Source organism: Battus philenor, unplaced genomic scaffold (assembly GCF_028537555.1).
Source record: "Battus philenor isolate CCGP_79_NKW_IND1 unplaced genomic scaffold, ilBatPhil1.0.hap1 SCAF_7, whole genome shotgun sequence".
Classification (NCBI taxonomy): Eukaryota; Metazoa; Arthropoda; class Insecta; order Lepidoptera; family Papilionidae; genus Battus; species Battus philenor.
Window position 1 is genome coordinate 2,983,671 of NW_027181737.1, and position 20,234 is coordinate 3,003,904.

The window sequence follows — 20,234 nt, forward strand, 5'->3', positions numbered from 1 at the left end:
TTAGATCTAAAAGCTTTAAATTTGAGAATTATGTATGTATGTATGTATATACCCTATTCAAAATTCTATAATTACAGAAATAATAAATAACATTATAATATCATAGTAAGAAAAACCTGTATCGAAATTGGGTTTAATGTGTAATGAAATTAAGTGTTTTTACTATCTGTGTCTGAAGACAGTACTGCCTGAATTTGAGGCTTAGTCGCACATCAATAGAAAAAATAAACTGACGTAACTCATTACAGAGTTTTTCGTTTATTTTAAATAGAGTAAATGGAAACAGGTGTAACAGGTTTAAGGTGTTTCGAGCTATACATTCACCCCACTTTAAATCTTTTTCTCATATAACCAATCAAGCTGTATATAGTTATATGTTACGTTCTTATTAAACACAGTTAACGTCATACAATCTAAATTATAATTTAAGAACACAATAGAACAATTGAAATTGAATGGAGTCATTTGCGAAAACATATGACCCAGACTTCGCATCAATGTCATATCGCCTTTGGTGCTGGTATTTAAGTCAGTGTTGCAAACCTTTGGTTGAATGTAAAAATCATTTTTTTATTATTAATTACAATATAATTGATGTAATCCATTATTAAGGAATTTTTTTGATATAATTGTGGAACAGATAAAATATTTAGTGGCCCCCTCTATATTATGGAACTTATTGTATAGTTTTGGGTACCGTTTACACAATCTAGCAAACGCGTGAGCGACGATAGCAATATTAATTGATTTTTTTTTTGATTTCGTACACTCCTCGTGCTTTATGTAATGGCACATGACGCTGGAGTTCCTTCCACCACAATTATTATCCAATAGCAACCTGCTAAGTCGAGGTTCAGCCCTCTCAGGCTACATGGTGTCGCGATGCCAAACGGTTATTATTGACAAGTGTCAACCCAAGTCTCTTAGGGATCTCTGACCCTAGACACATCATGGAGTGTCCGCCATAGCAATTTATAGACCTATGAGTCCAGTCACTTCAAGGAGCGTCTGCCATAGCAATTTATGGATTTGACGGCATTCTAAATCAGGTGGATTCTTCGGGAAGTGGCGAGAGGACGATCGAGCTTCGTTACCCTAAACAAAGGCTATAGGCTAGACGTCCTCTGCACCCTGCTTCCTCTAGTAAAGACTAATCCAAAAAATTTACATTTATTTTGCTAGTATATCATGTGTATAGCAGTGTAACTGTTTCATGTTATATGTACGAAATGCTATTATAGCATAAAGAATTTTTGGCTTGTAATTGAATTCCTGTAACTATTGTATTAAGGAGAATTTTAAAAATATTTTATAAAAGAAACAATTGGATTTTTAAATTTAGAACATTTAAAGCATTAAGTTGAATGTCATTATAAAGCATATCAACTCAATTTTAATGGCTACCAACTAGGACTTATCTGGCTTATTTCTCATGACTTACGAAAGTGATCAGTATAAATGATTACATGTAAAATTAAATTACTTTATAAATATATAAAATAATAATAAATTATACACGAGTTAATATTAAAAAGAAATGTTTTTTATGGCCCCCGCTAATAGGGGTCTCTTGTATCTCTTGTATATCTTTGAGAAGGACAGGGTTGTTTTATTTCATTTAATAATTTTTTCACAGTAATTTTATTTGCGCGCTCTTCTTACAATAATAAGAAATTATATTATTAGTGTATTTATAAGAAAAAGGTTTTTTTTGGTCCCAGTTATTGTGGGCCTCTAGTTCACTATGTTATTTTTGGGACAGGGATATGTTTTACAACGATTTTTTTATTAAACTTTTTAATAAATTAATTATATTCGTAATATTTGCTTACATAAACTTTTCAATATATATGCATAAAAGGTTTGTGACCCCTCACGTATAAACAAAGCGACATAACACCATCACGATAATTTTAATCATAATGTGAGGTGAGATTAGTCGAATATTCGAACGCGGAAAAATAAATACGGACCTCTAACATCCTTGTCGTACAAAAAATATCTTTATTAAGTACATACAAGTCGTACAGTCGCTTCCGTTTTCAAATACTTACGTCACCTTTCAAAGATGCGAGCTTAAAGTTTAAAATTAATAATCTGTTCGCACCTCTATTGAGGAACATGATTGTTTAACCTTTAACCTAAATTCCATGGAACATTTTTATATGTTCACGGTTAGTGTATTGTAAACTGAATTAAAAATTCAACTGATTTACACTAGGTACTGCCGAATTGTAAATAAAATTATTCAGATTTATTTTAGCTTAAGTAATATCTGTTGTTTTGTTGTTTCAGCACATAAACGTCTTTTGCAAGGTATAAGCCTTCCCAAAGATATCTATGGGGGATATACCATGAAAGCCACACTTGGCAGGCGGGCTAGCGATTGTAGTATTATGATCAAGAGAGAACGATGCTACTCATTCTCTGGAAAACTTGTCTGTGAATTATGAAGTGACGGATTTTTAATAATTTATCATTGCAATTAAAAAGCTTTAATGGAATGGTTTTGTAATATCCTTACGTTAATTTCACTATTTTCTTTCAATCGAAATATAATTATATATGTATATATTATTATATAAGATAGTATAACAGTTACCTAAATGCCGATGGCACTTTATGACGGTTTACCATTTGTTCGGTGCAGAACCAATATTATACAAGAGCATTAAAAAAAACTTGACATAATTATATATATGTAGTATACTAACCATCCTATTGTGTAATTATATATACATACATGCATTTACAATGTTATATAATTCACACTTTGTGCATTATTTTTTTTAAGATTGCAACTGCTCACAAAACAAGTATCCAGAAGATGGGGAACTGTGTCCTCTGCATATTATGCATATAATACTACACTGCCATCGCCAACCCGTCTGCCAAGGAAAGCTATTAGGATATATCCACTTATATATCTTTAGAGAAAGCCTATGCTATATAGCGGGCGTATATGGGCTGAAACTACTATATGCATACTTTACATGCATACAGGTTGATTGGAAATAAATAATAAAACTATTAAAAGGGTATATTTATAACCAATAGCCTCAATTTATATATTTTACACTATAATGCAATTGCAAAAAAGGTATATGTATAATATTAATTGTTGTAATGTAAGACAGAAAATATTTACGGTTTAAAATAACCTTTCAATTCTTCATGGCTAGGCTATGTTTTTAACCTAGTTCATTATCTAGTTCTATCATTATCGAATTCAATAACAATATAGCTTCTTTATTTCATACCAAATAAATTTGCCATAGTTTACATATTTGAACACAATTAAATTGGAATTAAATCTAATTACATTTAATTATTTTTGGTCCTGATTTACTTGTATGAATCCTATTTAGATAGAATCCTCTTCCAACCTGTGCCAAGTCTTTGTGTCCTGGGCCTTTTGTGTCATCCAATCAGCACCAGCCAGTGCAGACACATCGTCTGCTCACCTTTTTTGTTGTCTATCTCTACTTCAGTTGTCTAGGGGCCCCGACCATTAAATAGTTTGGAGTATACAATTTTTTTTGCTGAACCTTGTAACATGACCTGCCAATTTCCATTTGAGATGTAGGGAGTGTTGCAAAGCATCGGTGAATTGGCTTCTCCTCCTTAGTTCCGAAGGTTTTCACCATTGTGGTTCATTATAAAACGATTTCTAAATACTTTAAGAGGTTTAAGAGAATTCATTAATAGAAATATGTTGCCTTTGCGTTTTCGCCTTTGAATATAATTGCTACAGCCATTTAAGCTATTAATATATGAAATATTTTTCAAGGTGGTGCATTCGTATGTAAATTATACAAATATCAAGAATCCCGCAGAGAATAATAAATAACGGAAAATTTTAGTATGAATTATTTGTTAGTTTTATATGATTTTATGACCTTCTTATAGTATTTTTTATGTACCTTTTATATAAGATAAATTGTACATTAATCCCTGCTTTATTTAAATTTTTCCTAGAGTGTATATTATAAATTACTATTTATATATTACTACCTGTTCTTACATATCTTTTTGTTATTTACATTTTATTTTTGGTATTTTCTCTCCTATTTTTTTATAATAAACCTATTTGCTTATTCTATCTATAATGTTATTTACGATTTGTTTGCGTAAGAAAATGGTTTAGAAATATTTATTATACCAATAATTATTTATTTTCATTTCTTTCTTTTCATTCTTTCCAAGGCAAGTGCAATCCAAGTCAGTTTGATAATTTTATTGTGTTTATAGTATTTATTATAAGTATGTATGGTATATGTACGTATGCCTGTGTATGTGTTTATGTTTCTATATATGTATATTTTGTCTACATGTACACGTTAATTGCCTATTATTTATACTTCGACTTTTTCCTGATAATGTGATTATCTTGAAGAAATAGCCTTTGTGATTAGACCGCCCATCGTACTTTTTTAATATAATGTAACTATATATATATTTTCTAGTGTGTAAAATAAAGAATATTAAATGAAAATAAATAGTATCTTTGTGTTGTGCCCTGTGATCTTTGCCTTCATTATTGTCTAGAAAAACGTATCTAGGTTATTTCCCTATTCATTTATACTTTTTTACACTCTGTATATAATAGCGGACTTAAAGCCTTATAAGTATTTTCTGACAGTCAACTTAAAGCGATGTAGATATAACAAATGGGTGTGTAAATAGAAAAATAATAAACAACTTTTTTAAAATAAATTGTATATATAATAAATACTTTCAAATAATTATATATAAACATATAGGTCAACCGACGATATAGTTAACGGAAGTCAAAAATACAAAGAATATGCATGCAAAAGACGTCAGTTGGTTTATATAACAAAGTTATATACATATATGTATATATATATATATGTGATTTCTAGATTTTATATTTCTAGAAATAACAATGGGCATATCACTCAACACGTGTTACACCCCTCCACGGGGCATCCTCAGGTGTAATATTACACCGATTAGTGCCGAACACAGAGTGAGTTTACTATGTTTGGTATATATATATATATATATATATATATATATATATATATATATATATATATATATATATATATACACATATATATATATACATAAATATATATACATATGTATATATATATATATATATATATATATTTATATATATATATTATTTCATCGTTTTAGCGATGGGGCTGACCCAGTACTGGTTTCCGCATAGTCTTTAACAGGACCGGTTGGATAAAGCCTGCATATAGCTTCTTCAAACGACCTTAACAAGGTCGTCTGTCCATTTTAGTGCTGACATTCTACGCTTTGCTTACCGGTCTGTGATCTTATATATATAGAGAGTATAGCATAAAGGTATATAGGTCACATTTACATAAAGTATATGTACTATGATAACAGGCCTGCAGGGTCATGATTGAAAGTTTGTGTTTCACTCATTTTAATAACCCATTTTATACTACAGCGATGTTAATTACACCGACTAAAATATGCTTATTAAATATGTAATATTTATTTATAATAGTGTAATAATTGTTGATTTTATCTTATATAATTGCGTCTTTTGAGCATAACATTTTATAATTATTTTTTTAACAATCGAAAATAACTATACATATCTACTATATACCTTTGTAAGATTGTGATGAGGATTCTGAACTTTTTCTTACAAGGTCGTCGCGACGAATCGCTTTCGCTGCGACCGTCTTCCTACGTAATTCGTATTTAATAATAAGTTACACAAGCAAATGAATCATTACCTTAATGTTTAAATATAGTATAAAAGTATGTTAACAATGTATTATTTACGAGAGATATTTTTGGAGGAACCTATATACTTTCACTATTTCAGAAAAATAACTCTGTGTCAAATCTCTCAATTTTATCTTTTCTTTAATATAATTGGTAAAATTATAAATACAGTATCATAATATCAAATGTAATATCTAAATGCGTAATGATTAAATTTTTAATTAATCAAATTCACACAATAATAATCCAAACTGATTTGATATTATTTTTATGTACATCACCGCTACAGTATTAATTGATCGTTTTTATTAATATATATACCAGTTAATGTATTCTGTTTTAATGTAAATTACATGTAGATGATGCGATGTATAGGCATTCGGCATGGGTCTGCCTATGTTGTTGCAAGACACCAGCATGACGTATAACTTGCAACTTTTAAGGGTTTTTGCGAAGCGCGACCTTTACGGCCGGACATCGATAATTTATGTATTTAGCCGGTACAGAAGATGGGTACGGGTTTATGCCGGTTTTTACGCAAGCCGGTACGAGGAATTATCTGCGAATGGTTTTTAAATGTAATTTTAAAATTTTTAGTTGTTCTCTGGTCGAATATAATTAATTTAATAATGCGATTATTACTTATTCTGTTACATATGGAAACTAAAAATGGTTTGTCGTTCTGGGCCAGATAGACTTTGAAAGGATTTTGCATGGGGTTTCTTTACGAGGTTTTGTGGAATTAGGAGACCCGTAAAGGAATTATAGTGGCATCTGCAGGCTATATAGTCCGCAGAACAGAAGACCGCTGGGGGATTAAGGTTCTATAGTGGAGACCATGGATTGGCAACGTAGGAAACCGGTCTTAATGGAAAACTATGGGCAAGATTTATGTCCACTAGTGGACGTCTCACGGCTAAAATGATAATTGTGATTCGCTTCTTATTGGTCAAAGTATTATGGAAATGGTCAACTACTTGTATTTAACAAATGAAAAACCTACAAGTCTTTTGAATTGGATAAAAATTTTCTAATTATTAACGTTTAATAATTTTGTAACATTTATTTTGTTAATAATTTATTTTTATTCCAATGCACATATTATGTGATTATTATATGCATGCAGTAAATAGATAATGTTAATTAACTTTACTGTGATTAATTAATAATTAAGAGTAATTAAAATCTTTACTATATTATTATATCATATTTAAATATTGCGCAAAGGATATATTTTATTAATTCAAGGTGAATCCTTTTGGATGATCAATGCAGCCCAAATGACCGCACGTATGACGCATGTTGTGATATAAGATAGTGATAATAATTCATAAAAACTTATAATTTTTCTCAAAAAGTCGATAAACATGTGATGCTATAAATAATTATGTGTACTCTTTTATTTAAAACTCCTTGGTCGGTGTCCGATAATAAATTAAAAAAGTTTAACTGTGTGTAAAAAGATTGTCTAAGTCATCATATAAATTTTTGTATCTTCTTATTTTAGGTTGAAGTATGTTATATTTAGGATAGCTGAATTTGATAATAGTTTCAATGAAATTGTTTTCTTTTGTCATACACAGAAGTTTAGAATTAATAATTCAAACTGAAAAGTTAGGTCAACAAATATATATAACAATTTTTTGTAGCTTACCTCTTAATATTGAATTAGGTGAATGGCTAATCTACGTTTCTTACAATACACAGGTTCATTATCATCATCTTCACCAGCCGATAGACGCATACAAGGTATAGGCCACCCCCGAAAATCGTCAAGATGATTGGTCTAGTACAGTCCGCATCCAACGGCTTCTCGTGACTTTAACAATGTCGTCGGTCTACCAAATGGAAGGTCTTCAACCATCATATATAAGTTATACAAAGATAAAAGCTATATCTCTAAGAATTAATGTCAATGACCTAATCATAAAATATATTTAAGTCTAATCAAGTAAATCCAGAGTTTTTCAATCAGTAAAATCAAAAAGGACATATGAAATTGTTAAAACTTATCGTTGCCAAGTGAAATTGGCCGACCACCAACACACGTGTCGCAATAAGTAAGCTACCGTCTTGTATCACGTACACATTTACCGCTATGTACAGTCGTGATAGAAATTATTAAATGTAATGTACATATTTTTTAATTAAATTAACAATTCGTAAGAAACGCCATGGAAAACTATTTCTTATAGGTTTCACTATTACTGTATATGAATTTAGTTAATACAATTGTAATGTTTTTTTTTATTTATAATGATTTGATTAGAGTGACTATGTAACTACCTATATTCAATGTGCTTTATGTTTATCTGTATGTGTTTATGGTGTGTACTTGAATTAAAAAAAATATCTACAATTGGACTTAAATATAATTCCAGAAGTAAATTTTAAAAAATATTTGAAAATGTCAAAAATTATTTATTTCATCTTTCAATTTATTAAATTTATTAAAGGTAACGGTTATATGCACGACTGTACACTTGAACAAAACACACTAAAAACAAAACTATCGTTAGGTATATCTCGCATTGTGGATGCCTCGGCAAACTAAAATATGGCGGGTCTAATTGATAAGTTGCTAAGTCAAGAAATTTAATATTTAACGTGGAAATTAAAATACAAATTACAGGCAAGTTAGTCTTCAAGTTTAAGTCTAAAGAATTTTTTGAATAATTATGTAGCCCAAAATAAATTGTTTTTAGTGACTGTATTGAAGAAATTTATCGAGTTTCTTGTAGACTTTCCTTAAATCAAGGATATCCGGAAACCTTATAGCTTATACGAGTTTCTTTAAAACATTTTTAACATTGTTCTTTTGACGTATAATACCTTAATTTTTTAAATTCTTTATTTTAAATGCAGAAATAATTTTAAAAGTTATTAGATGAATTATGTAGATGAATAACTCTATTACTAACATACAGAAAAAAATAAAAAAAGTGTTATCGTAATTGTGTTAATATCTCGCTGATAGCTATTTCTTCGAGACGGCCATAAGAAGGAACTGCAACTGCAATAAAGTGGGAGGATTGGTGCCTAATTCTGCTTTATTATGATATAAGTATTAATTTATAAAAATATGTTTTTTTGATGAGATCTTTAGTGTAATTAATTAGATGATTATCGAGTAGCAAAAATACCTTGAAATACTACAAGAAGATCCGCTGTAAGCTTATCGCTTGGGCGGTACTATTGACAGAATCTTCTGTTACGTTGCATTCAACAGTCCTATTGTACAGACACGGGGAGGAAAATGTTTGTTTTGTGTCGGAGACGTATTTATCAACGTAACTTGCAATTTTGAATATTTGAACGAATGTATTATTGCGGCAGGTCACCCGCTGATAGTTATTTTGTATTAGTTGTCAGACGATGTCATCATCGACAGCGAGGTGTCGGGGTCGAGCACTAATGATTTTTTCTGTCGTGTCGAAATTGCACTTGCGTGTTGCAACAGGTAAACTTTTTTTTTTCTCAACCAGTCTTTAGAGTGCTTTGCATTGATTTTTCAGAAGATAGATCAGTTTAGTTTGTTATCTACGTTTAATAAATTTACTGGATTAGTGAAACACTATATATATATATATATATATATATATAGTGTATATACATATATAAAATATTTGTTTCTTACGAAAGTGACAAATATAGCCCAGCGAATTGGCAAGGCAAGTTATATTGGAAGTAGGCAGGCCACGAGCAAAGATAGGACGGAGAAAGATGGAAGATGGGTCCTGAAGGTTCTGTAGTGAAGACCTCAGACCAACAAGCGCAGGGTAAGATTATCTCCTACAAGGTGGACACTCGACCTTACCAAACCAAAATATTCATGGACTAGGCATCATGATTTCGAAGCCTTTGATTTATGATTATTATTTATTCATGAACAAAATTAAATTAAAATTACGAATTAAATCTACATTAATCTAACTATTTATTATATTTTAATAATAAATCTAACTAAATATTGTAAATTTATGATGAATAAATGTATTGATTATATTACATGCCAATGCCAATATATAATGAAATAAAATTAAGGGTTTTAGAACGCAGGTATTATCGAAAAGTGACAGCCTTGACCCTGGTCACTTCATGAAGCGTTCACTGAAGCGTTCTAAGAGCTCGGCGGCCTTCCAATCCAGTTAAATAGGTAGTATGTAGTGACCCGAGTACAGCCTCCCCCGGAAACTTTAGATCTTGCTACTTTAAAAGAGGTTTTATCGCGGAATCTGCGAATTCCATTTCGGAAGCAATGACAGTCCGGTTTAAAAAAAAAAGATTATTGATCTATTGCATTTCATTACAAGCAAAAGGGCGGAAGGTTCTCGACTGGTAACCTTGAGCCGGCAGACGGGTCATAGATAAGCAGAGGGGTTATAGATAGGCTTCACACTAGTTGAACTGACGACATAGTAAATGTCGCGGAAAGGCGACATATGGAGCAGGCGTATAGGAGGATAGGCGTATAGGATTCCACAGGGTCCAAAAAGCAGAAGATGAAAAAACGTAGAAGAAAGAAGAAGAAGTAAATAAGTTAAACGTATTTCAGGATGACCACATTATTTATTAATGCCCGAAAAGATCGGATATAAAATTATATATTTAATTAACATTGAAATACCCTTGAGCGAACATATTTGTCTCTAGGCGTTCTTTGAGATAATTGTAAAATTTTACATTCGAAGCCCTCTGAATATTTTCTGTGATCTTACTATTAAAGCCTTTTGTATTGTTCACAAAAAGGTTTTTTAGCTCGATTAATTTGAATCTCATCATTATTTCAGACATAGGAGATCTATTAATATACATAGATCCTTTTTACATTTCCAATAGGTCCTATTGGGAGCGGCCTGCATTCAGCGTATTCGTTAGGTGTGAAAAAATAATCAAACATTATTATTAAAGTCTTCCCATGTACGAAGTATAGACGTTAAATATATCAATAAAGTGTTTACTTTAATATACTTGTTTTTATTTAATTTTAATGTCTGAATGAGATAGAATACTTTTGACGGTATGAAGCCAGCAGCTAATCTAATAATAATTTGAATAAATTGCATATTGAAATTCCGAAGAGACGAAGCGAGGAGTTTTAGGTTATATGTGAACAAATTGTAGTACGACTGTGACCATGGTTATAGTATAATTAAATGGACACAAATATATGAATCCCACGTCTTCATCAGCACTTATTTAAATATTATTTACATATCAATCAACTGCCAACGTCAAGGTATACACTGTTGTGCAATTTATTCGAGACTTGTTGGTTGTTGATTGCTCTTAAGAATGCTATCGTTTGGTTATGGTCAGTATTTTTTTTAAATTTAATACTCTTTATTGTACAAGCTGAAAAATATATACATAGATTTATAATCCCATGGTCAGTGACCACATAAACTATTGTATAAAAACACCTAACCCAAAAATCAAAAATCCAGTTGGAAGTACTAGTTATTTCATTATGTGTTAAATATTGAGAAATTCAGACGATTATTTAGCAAACTAAAGACATATGAATGTCAAAAGCCAGGTAACCGGTTTGGTACGTCTAGTTTCCTTTACCTGTATATCACAGTGGTAATAAAGTGTTTAAGGATTTAGGATCAAGAGCCGGGGTCCGATTCCCATCATTTTGTGTAAAATACACTTTTTAACAATTTATATTTCACACGGAAAACGCTATGACTAAACCATATTTATATTTTAAACACTGGTTTCTCAGCCATGCGATGAAAGCAAATGTTATTTACATCAATATGATATCAATTCCATTTAATAGTATTTTTATTTATTTTTATAATTATTTTTAATCTGTAATTAAATATGTCTTGTAATTCTAATTCAAAGAATCTAAATTTATATAAACTGAAAATAGTTAAAATCTATATTATTTGAAACTTAAATTAAAGTATACAATCTTTTAGTATTAGCGTGCGTAATTAACAAAAAAATCTTTAATTGTACCAAAATAATTTTTTCGTTAAAAGTTCCTAAAGAATAGTGAAGATTTATTCTCTTTAATTCTTATCTATGAAAGGTACGTACTATCGTCATCTCGCCAGCCTATAGACGCCCACTGCAAGGCATAGACAACTCAAAAATCGCCATAAAAATGGATCAAACACGAAATTTTATTTTTTAGAAAATGGTTAAGAAATATTTACGCCACCATTGATTATTTATCCTTTAATTCATTTTTTTCTTTCTCTGTTATTTCATTCTTTCTGAGGCCTATGAGATCCATGTCAGTTTGATGTTTTTATTTATTATTGTATTTATAATTAAGTATTATACTTTCTTTATTATAAGTACATATGCTACGTACAAATGTATGTATATTTGTACATAAGTACACATTAACTACCTGATTCTATTTCTCGACTATTTCTATGCTATGGTTGTCTGGAAGAAATTGCCTTGTGTGATAAGACCGCCTATTGTGCATTTTTGTACACTATTATACAACTATGTATATATTTTCTAGAGTATATAATAAAGAGTTTTACTTCGAGTTATTTTAAATTTAAATTAATTTTGTGCTATTATAAGTAACCTTTTAGTTTATTTATGATAACTAAAATAATTTTTATGCGGTCCCGTATTGTTTAAATATAAATATTCCTTTTCATAGAACAACGGTCATATTTACAAAAATATTTATGGTACAGTATTATAAAAAATTCCTACAATGTAAAACCAAAAGAACGCGGAATTGTAAAGATAATCGTTTGATATTGCCTTTGGTCAAATTCAATATATTTTATTAACTTTTGACCTTTGACGGAATTATTTAATAAAAATCCTCACTGTTTTCAATAAAAAACAATAGATTAGTTTTTTAATATCATGTTGCAGGTTTGTTAAATTTTAAACTTTTTGCGGTTTACATAGAATTGTTTTTGGCATATTATATACTGTCCTTGATAACTAGACGAATATCTAATGTGGAGATAACACAATAAGAATGTAGCTTTTTTCCCTTTTACTTATCGACGGCTTCTTTTTAAAATTACTTATTCTATACAAGTTTTAGATATGCCATATTGGTTTTATTTTGTGCTCTCTTGAAAGTAAGCTATTTTTCAAAAAAACACGTTTATCTTCTTTTACCGTTAAATTTGGTTATGAAAATAATAAGTATTTGCACTAGCTGAGGCTATCGCGGAAGCCTTCAAGGTTCGATACCTAAAACGAGGTCTGAATGCCTTCGGTGGCCCACCAAGCGAAATTTTGCACTATTAACAAGCGATCATAGTTTTAAGTTTATAATAAGTGAAGACTATAGAAAAACTAAATATATTCAAATATGTTGATAGCGCTAGTAACTTATTTTAAAATATATTAAAAATGATCTTTTATATATTTAATAATAGCAACAATATTATAAATAGTCTCATACATTTATAATGTTCGTGGTCAAGAACAACTTTAAATTGTAAAAAAATAAACATTTCTATGAAGATTAAAGACATAATAGCTAAGGATAATTTGGTTAATTTAGAAATATTACTTAAATTCTATAAATAAAATAATGAAATACATTAAATTAAAATCATATTTAGTACGTACTAATAATGTCTGGCATAAAATAAGTTATTTACACTTTGTACACCGAAAACGCAAGTAGCTGAACGCAGGCAACGTAAGATCTGTTATCGTGGTGATCTTTGGCGGAGACTTATGCCTTGTAGTAGGCTTCTGTTCACTAATATGATGATGATGATGATGATAAAACGCATGTCAATATCTATCAGCTAAAATATTCCTGCACACTAAAGCGATTTTAATGCTTCTTATTGAATGTAAAACATCTGATACATCTGTATATGTATATATGAAGTCAGAATATTTAAATGTTATCGTTAACGTTATTTTACAACGTTACGACTCTAAAAACTTTTATTACACAGTTTATATTTAGTTATCTATTTATTATTTTAAAGCTTCAACTTATGTAAATATATGTTCATTTACATATACAAAAACAGAACGACGAAGTTAAAAAGTAAATATTAACAATATTTAAAAGTAAGTTAATCTCACGAAAACCGTTTACGCAATCTGCCAATGTTGTCAATGTGCAAGTTCACAATGCTACCACTGATCATGATTCCGTAGTCTTGATATTGGCGAATTTTAGAACCGTTCTTAAAATATTTCAATTTACAATTTATAAACAAAGTAAATAAGAATTAAACAGTTGTTTAAAAAAAAGAAACAAATAATGCATGATATGTAAAATAATAATTTTCAGTAACTCGTTGATGTCTTTTACTTAGAAGTCAGCATGTTAGTGATAAATGTTTGGTCGAACACGCCATGCGCCACAATACAAAGCATTAATAATAAAAGCCTTAAATTGAATATAATCAATCAACATTTATATTATTTGATAAAGAAACACTTTGCGGAACTTGATAGTTCCGGTTATTATATAAAAGCAAACTGCATTGTATGTATATATTTGTATGTATATATTTTTGCTAATTTACTACTAAAAACTCGTAAGTAAATGTTGAGTTATATTATATTTTACTGTAGGAATTTAAATACCTTCTTGCAGCTTCAAGAACGTAATCAGTGCTACTTTATTATATGGTTTCAGCAGAACGAGGTCATTAGTCAAACATCTAATACCAGCATGAAGGCTGTGTGAGTAATAGACGAAGAAACGTTATATTGAAGAGGAACACATTGAGTAACCACTAAGAAGACCATATTACTCGTCTTGGGATTTTTATGGGGACATCTGTAGAGTGGAGTCTCTGTAACTTTTCGATGACACTTTTTAAATGAAATCAAAACACTCGAGATGATATGACGGCGATTCCAATAGATAACCTTGCGACTGTGTTATTGAAATCTTTTAGAAACGTTTTTAGCGCGAAAAAACAAAGAAAATTTACAAAAACCTGAAGGTCAACTTGAACATGCAATTTAAAAAATACTTTTTTGTTTGATTAATAAAAATATATCATCGTCTATACGTTTCGTCTATACACAAAATGTTTTATTTTATTTTATTATATTTTTTAAAGCGCATTTACTTTGGCTTAACCAATGTTATTCTTAATTAGGAAATTAACTGGTTATTTCAGATAAAGATAAGATAAGGTAATAATTAAGGTTCTTTAATTCAACTTAGGAACTTTATACATGCCTTTGGTTGATCGTCAGCTTTTTCTTAAATGTATTTATTTTTGACTCCTCTCTACCTCACAAGGTATAATTATTGTTGAAAATAAGCAGACAGAAATCACAAAAACGCATATTGAAAAAAAGCTTTACAATAAGTTTTATACAATGAGATTTACGTATATATAGCCTTAAAGAAAACGAAATATTCAAGCGACGTCATTGGCAAGGATTCTTACATAGTGTCCTTCCCAAAATATTTTCTATATCAAGTAACCCATTGCCCAGCTCTATATCGAATACACACATTATTAACGACAGTTAAAGTTTATACTCAATTCAAGATAACAGGCATAAAATTATTTTAATTAAATTGGTTAAGTCCATCTTAGTTTCACGACCTTTCGAACACAGCCTTCGCATTGCGCCATAGTTTAACCATCTCCACAGACCTATGTGATTGATGAGGGAGGAAAATATTAATGAATTGCACGCATAAACTTTTATCCTAGAGCGTCATAACTTTTTCATTATATGATTTTAAGAGTAATATTAACTTATTAAATTTTCTTTATATAATTTGTCACATCGTGGTCCATTACATAATATATTTATTTGAATCTCTTTAACAAGATTACATTTATTTTAAAGTTCAATAACATACAATTACATTAGAGCTAATATTGATCTACGTAATATAATAAAACATTACGCTTTGGTATTACAAAATTAATACGTGTAAAATCTAAATACTGTTTGCCGATTCTTGTAGAAAATCCTTATAATTTAGGATATAAAACCTAAAATTAAGTGTGGACAAATAGAGCATCCATATAATGGAGATAATATTATGTTGTATTAAAAATAATTGTGTTTAAGAGTTGGTACATTCGCGTTATAGACAGGTATCGTGCCCTTTACAGTCGAACATGGTCATGATAAATATCTACATATATCTATTTAAACTCACTGACCCATCAGTATTCATTTATATGTTATGACTCGCCAATTACAATCATAAGTTTCGGCTCCTGTCAATATAATTACGTATTATTAATATTATTTTTATAAACCGAAGTATATTATTTTTGTGACAAATTTGTTGTTTGAATGTATCCATTTATAATAATGGCACTAATAGTCATTTATTTTATGGCATTTTATAGCATATTTCCTACCTTCACACGACTATATTTACCTTTCATGGAATAAATTCCAAAAAATAAGACCACAAAGGTTCTTAAAAATAGTTTTGATGAAAGAACAGCGATGGCGCAGTGCATTTTTGGTCGATACAGTGTTGCCAATTGTAAAAGTTCGATATCTATTTGTTTTATATATTACTCTTACATATATAAATACCATTGTGATAAGACTAAATTATTACGTTGATAAAATAAAGATGTAAATTTAAAAAAAATCGAAAAAATTCCATTCTGAATCATATTTAAGACGCAAAATAAATATTTGAAAAATCTGGTCATGTTTTATACATATTAAGGCTTTGTTGTACAAGTATGTATAATTAATGAACGCTCCTTTTGACTCCCCTTGCGTCAGGATCGGTAGTTGACCTTTATTGATGAAAGGAATATTCATATTAAAATTCTACAAGCCTTAATATTCCAGATGAATGTGGAAACTTTGTTACTTACATACTATAAATGTAACTCTTTTTTCTATATATTTGTGACATGATAGTATATTACTAAAATACGTTGGTAAAAAATTGTATGCAAAATATTTCAATGAAAATTTGAAATATTTATGAATCATCTTATTGATGAATTATTTGACAGACAACGTATTTTACCTTCATGGTATATAAGTCGTATTTGTAAAATGCTATGGTATTTTTACATATTTTTAAAGTTTTATTATTTATTTGGCGAACTGACCTTAACATGCATACCATATTAAAACCGTTTCACGTTTACATTGATGCTACTGATATAAATATTAATAAGTTCCGAATAAAATTTACGACTCTATCCGAATCAATTTAGTCGTTCGTTTAATGACCTGGCCTATTTTGAAATTGGTTTCATTAATGTACTATGTAAAATTTATTAGAAGTTAACAAGGTTTTATATTGTTATACATTTTATGTGAATTAGATAAATTTAATAATGAAACGTATTGGTTGAATGCGCTAAATACATAATTTTTGTGTTTAGAATAAGTAGCAATTTTAATGTTACTATTTACGTGTTCGTAGTATCTATATGCATTAAAAAACTTAGTTTCTCACATAAAAGTGTTGTCACAGTTGTGTGGCAGCGGGTGGAGCACATCATCCATGCAGCTAACGGTCTTTAGGGCCGAATGGCCGACGACTAAATCAAGGTCGCGGAAAGTCGTTAAATGAGACAGGCTTTGTTGTAATCTTTGGAGGAGGCCTAAGTGTTGCAGTGGGCGTGTAACAACTGATATGAGTGCAAAAGAAAAAACTATAAATATATGTATATATATATATATATACATATATTTTGTACGAATATTTCTATTCCTAACTAGAAAACAGTTAAGAGCGAATTTTAAGAACTTGGCCAGAATGTGTTTCTTTTGTCATATACGGATATATCTCTATATTTTACGCCACGCAAAGTGGGTGGTTGATAGCTAGTTCATAATATTATAGTTGACCCGACATACGTCCTTTCTTAGCAACGAATAATCAATTCGAACTTCAAATCGAAATGTCAAACGGTAGAATTTCACAGCGTATTTTCAAACGCGTCAAAGCTTCAATAATCACTTCTTCTTATTTATTTTAAGTTATAAATTCAATATTTTTTAATATTAATTTAAAAAATGAAGAATAAAATAGGTTAAGTCGTTCTCTAGCCTAGCCCTCTCTTTCCATATATATACTCGTGGAAATAATTGTTAATATTTTTACATTTTTCAAGGTTTATTTATACGTTAGTTTATTATTCAATTTTAATAAAAATAATACGTTGAAAGATTTTTTTCGTTAATGCATTGTATAATATTAACGATGTCTTTTAATTTAAATAATATTGTTTTTTTTAAAAACTGCAAAAACAATGGACAGTGCAGTCGTTAGATGTGGAATAGACTATTACATTTATATTTATTAATATTCACAGATGATTTGTCGTCTATATTAAAATACATTTCTAATGATCATTTCAACCGCAGGATATCCACTGCACAACGCAAGCCTCCCCATAGATTTCCAATAAGACCGGTAAGGAACAACCTTCATCCAACGCTTTTCATCAACTTTAACAAGGTCATCTGTCGACCTTCGCTGTGCTTCCCGATCCGTGGTTCATCAAAATCTTAAAGCCCCAGCGGCTGTGTTGTGCATACTAATTGGCCCATCCACTGCCACTATAACCTGCCCATCGGTTACTTTTGTACTTCAACAGATCTCCTCATTTCAATTCGATCTATTTCAAAATGTAGCCCATAGCTAGTTTTTTTTTTTGATGACCCCCGCTATTGGAGGCCTCTCGTACCCCTATCTTGTGGTGGGACAGGGTCTTTTTTGGGCAATTTTTTTTTTTCACATGGTTTTTTTTTTTATTTCCGTTCTCTGCTTCCATTCTTCACATGATCTTTCATTCCATTCTTTTATACCACATTTCTTTTTTCTTACCCTTTTGCTCTGTTCGTCTCTCATTCTTCCTTTTTTCTTTTTACATTTTTGATTTAGATTTTTATTTTACATTTTTTTTACACATTATTACTTATTCTATAATTATTTCTATCACAGTTTTGTTTCTATTTACGTTTTTAATCTATTTATCTTTTTATACTCTGTTTGTTTTATTTCTTTCTATCGCCCTTTTGGCGATCTCTTTACAAAGGGATATGAACGCCTGTTTGTCATCGCCGCCTATCAGGGAGGCCTTCATAGCTAGTTGAGCGATTTATATATTGTTTTTATGTATAAATTAGAAAATAAGTATGTATATGTAATGTTTAAAGATGAAATCCTCTGCACTTAGAAGAAATAACGCAATAAATCAAACGATTGCAAATTGTTGTCTTTATCAACGTGGACGTTGCGTATGCGCATAGATCGTCCGCGAACACTTTCACGAAATAGACTTCGTTTTCCGCGACTCTATCGCCGTCTCCGCAGGGTCGAAAGTCACCGCGTAGCTTATCTAACGTGCCATCGTTCATTTAAACCATTGTTTAAGCTCTATGATCAATAAGCAGTAATTTTTAGCACGCCTCCATTATATTTACGAAGGCTATTTGTAACTCATCACATTTCAATTAAATTTTTATGACGCATTTATATTATAGAGGTCACTCTAAGTTATTCATATATAAAACCAATAGGGTAAATCATTATTGTTAAATAAAATTATGTTATATGCTAAAAGTTTAATGCCAAAACTATTTTATATATATATATACAAAATTTTCACCTAAGTACTGACTCATGGGGATATCTCTGTAAACAAAAGGCTTGGAGATTTGAAATATTGTTAAAATATTCGTTTTGCCAGGTAAACGCTTTAAGGGGGATGAGCTAATGTTGAACAATATCTCGAAGCTGGTGAGAGATAGTTATAATAAAGAAAAATTCTAAAGATGTTCGGTAAAATGATTGTTTTATATATTTTTAGCGAACAGTTCAGCAATCAAATATTGATTAATATATAAAATATATATACATTCTGTTATTAAACCTGTGATAATATTTAAAATTTTCAGAATCAAAGATCGTAAAAATAATGTTTGACTAAAACTTGACATTAATTTCTTTTCTTACTTCACTATAAATACTATATAAATAGATAATTTTAAACAAATTAGTTAATAAAATATATATTTTTTATTTATATTTGTTGTAAATTTTACTTTAGAGCACTATATATCGTTGCAATAATTAACAAAAGCTCACCATATTTTCCGTCGTTCAACTAGCAAACACACTGCATATTCAACACAACACTACGCACGTCGTCGCGGGACGAACACGTTTTGATGCGCTTGTGGCTCCCCGCTATCATATATAGCTTCGCACGCTGTCGATCCTTTGCGTATGCCTGAAATTTGCTTGCTAATGGCAATAACATTCCAAGTGCAACGCACATATTATAAAGTTAGAAATTTCGGACATTTATTATCTAAGAATTATATCACCAAGAGCTTCTAATAACAAATTGTATAATTATTTATATTATTTTAAAGCAAACTTTTAATTTTCCTTAAAAAAATTCTTAATAAAGTTAAAAGAAATATTTTTGTACAAATCAAGGTTATATTACAACGTTATAGTAGCACGATGTCCTTATATCTTAAGATATAACTTAACCTTATGTTAAAGTTAGATACAGAGATATTGAATGCTTTATTAA

At 29.9% G+C, this 20,234-nt stretch overlaps 1 protein-coding gene across 1 annotated transcript in view; it reads right to left on the reverse strand.

Moving 5' to 3' along the window:
- LOC137930998 (uncharacterized) overlaps positions 1 to 19,852 on the reverse strand; it is a 31,941-nt gene extending 12,089 nt beyond the window's left edge. The window contains exon 1 of the mRNA XM_068774381.1: positions 19,778 to 19,852. Within this exon, the coding sequence (XP_068630482.1) occupies positions 19,778 to 19,780 (3 nt within the window). The 5' untranslated portion in view covers positions 19,781 to 19,852. The remainder of the gene's footprint in view (positions 1 to 19,777) is intronic.
- Positions 19,853 to 20,234: the final 382 nt, after the last annotated feature.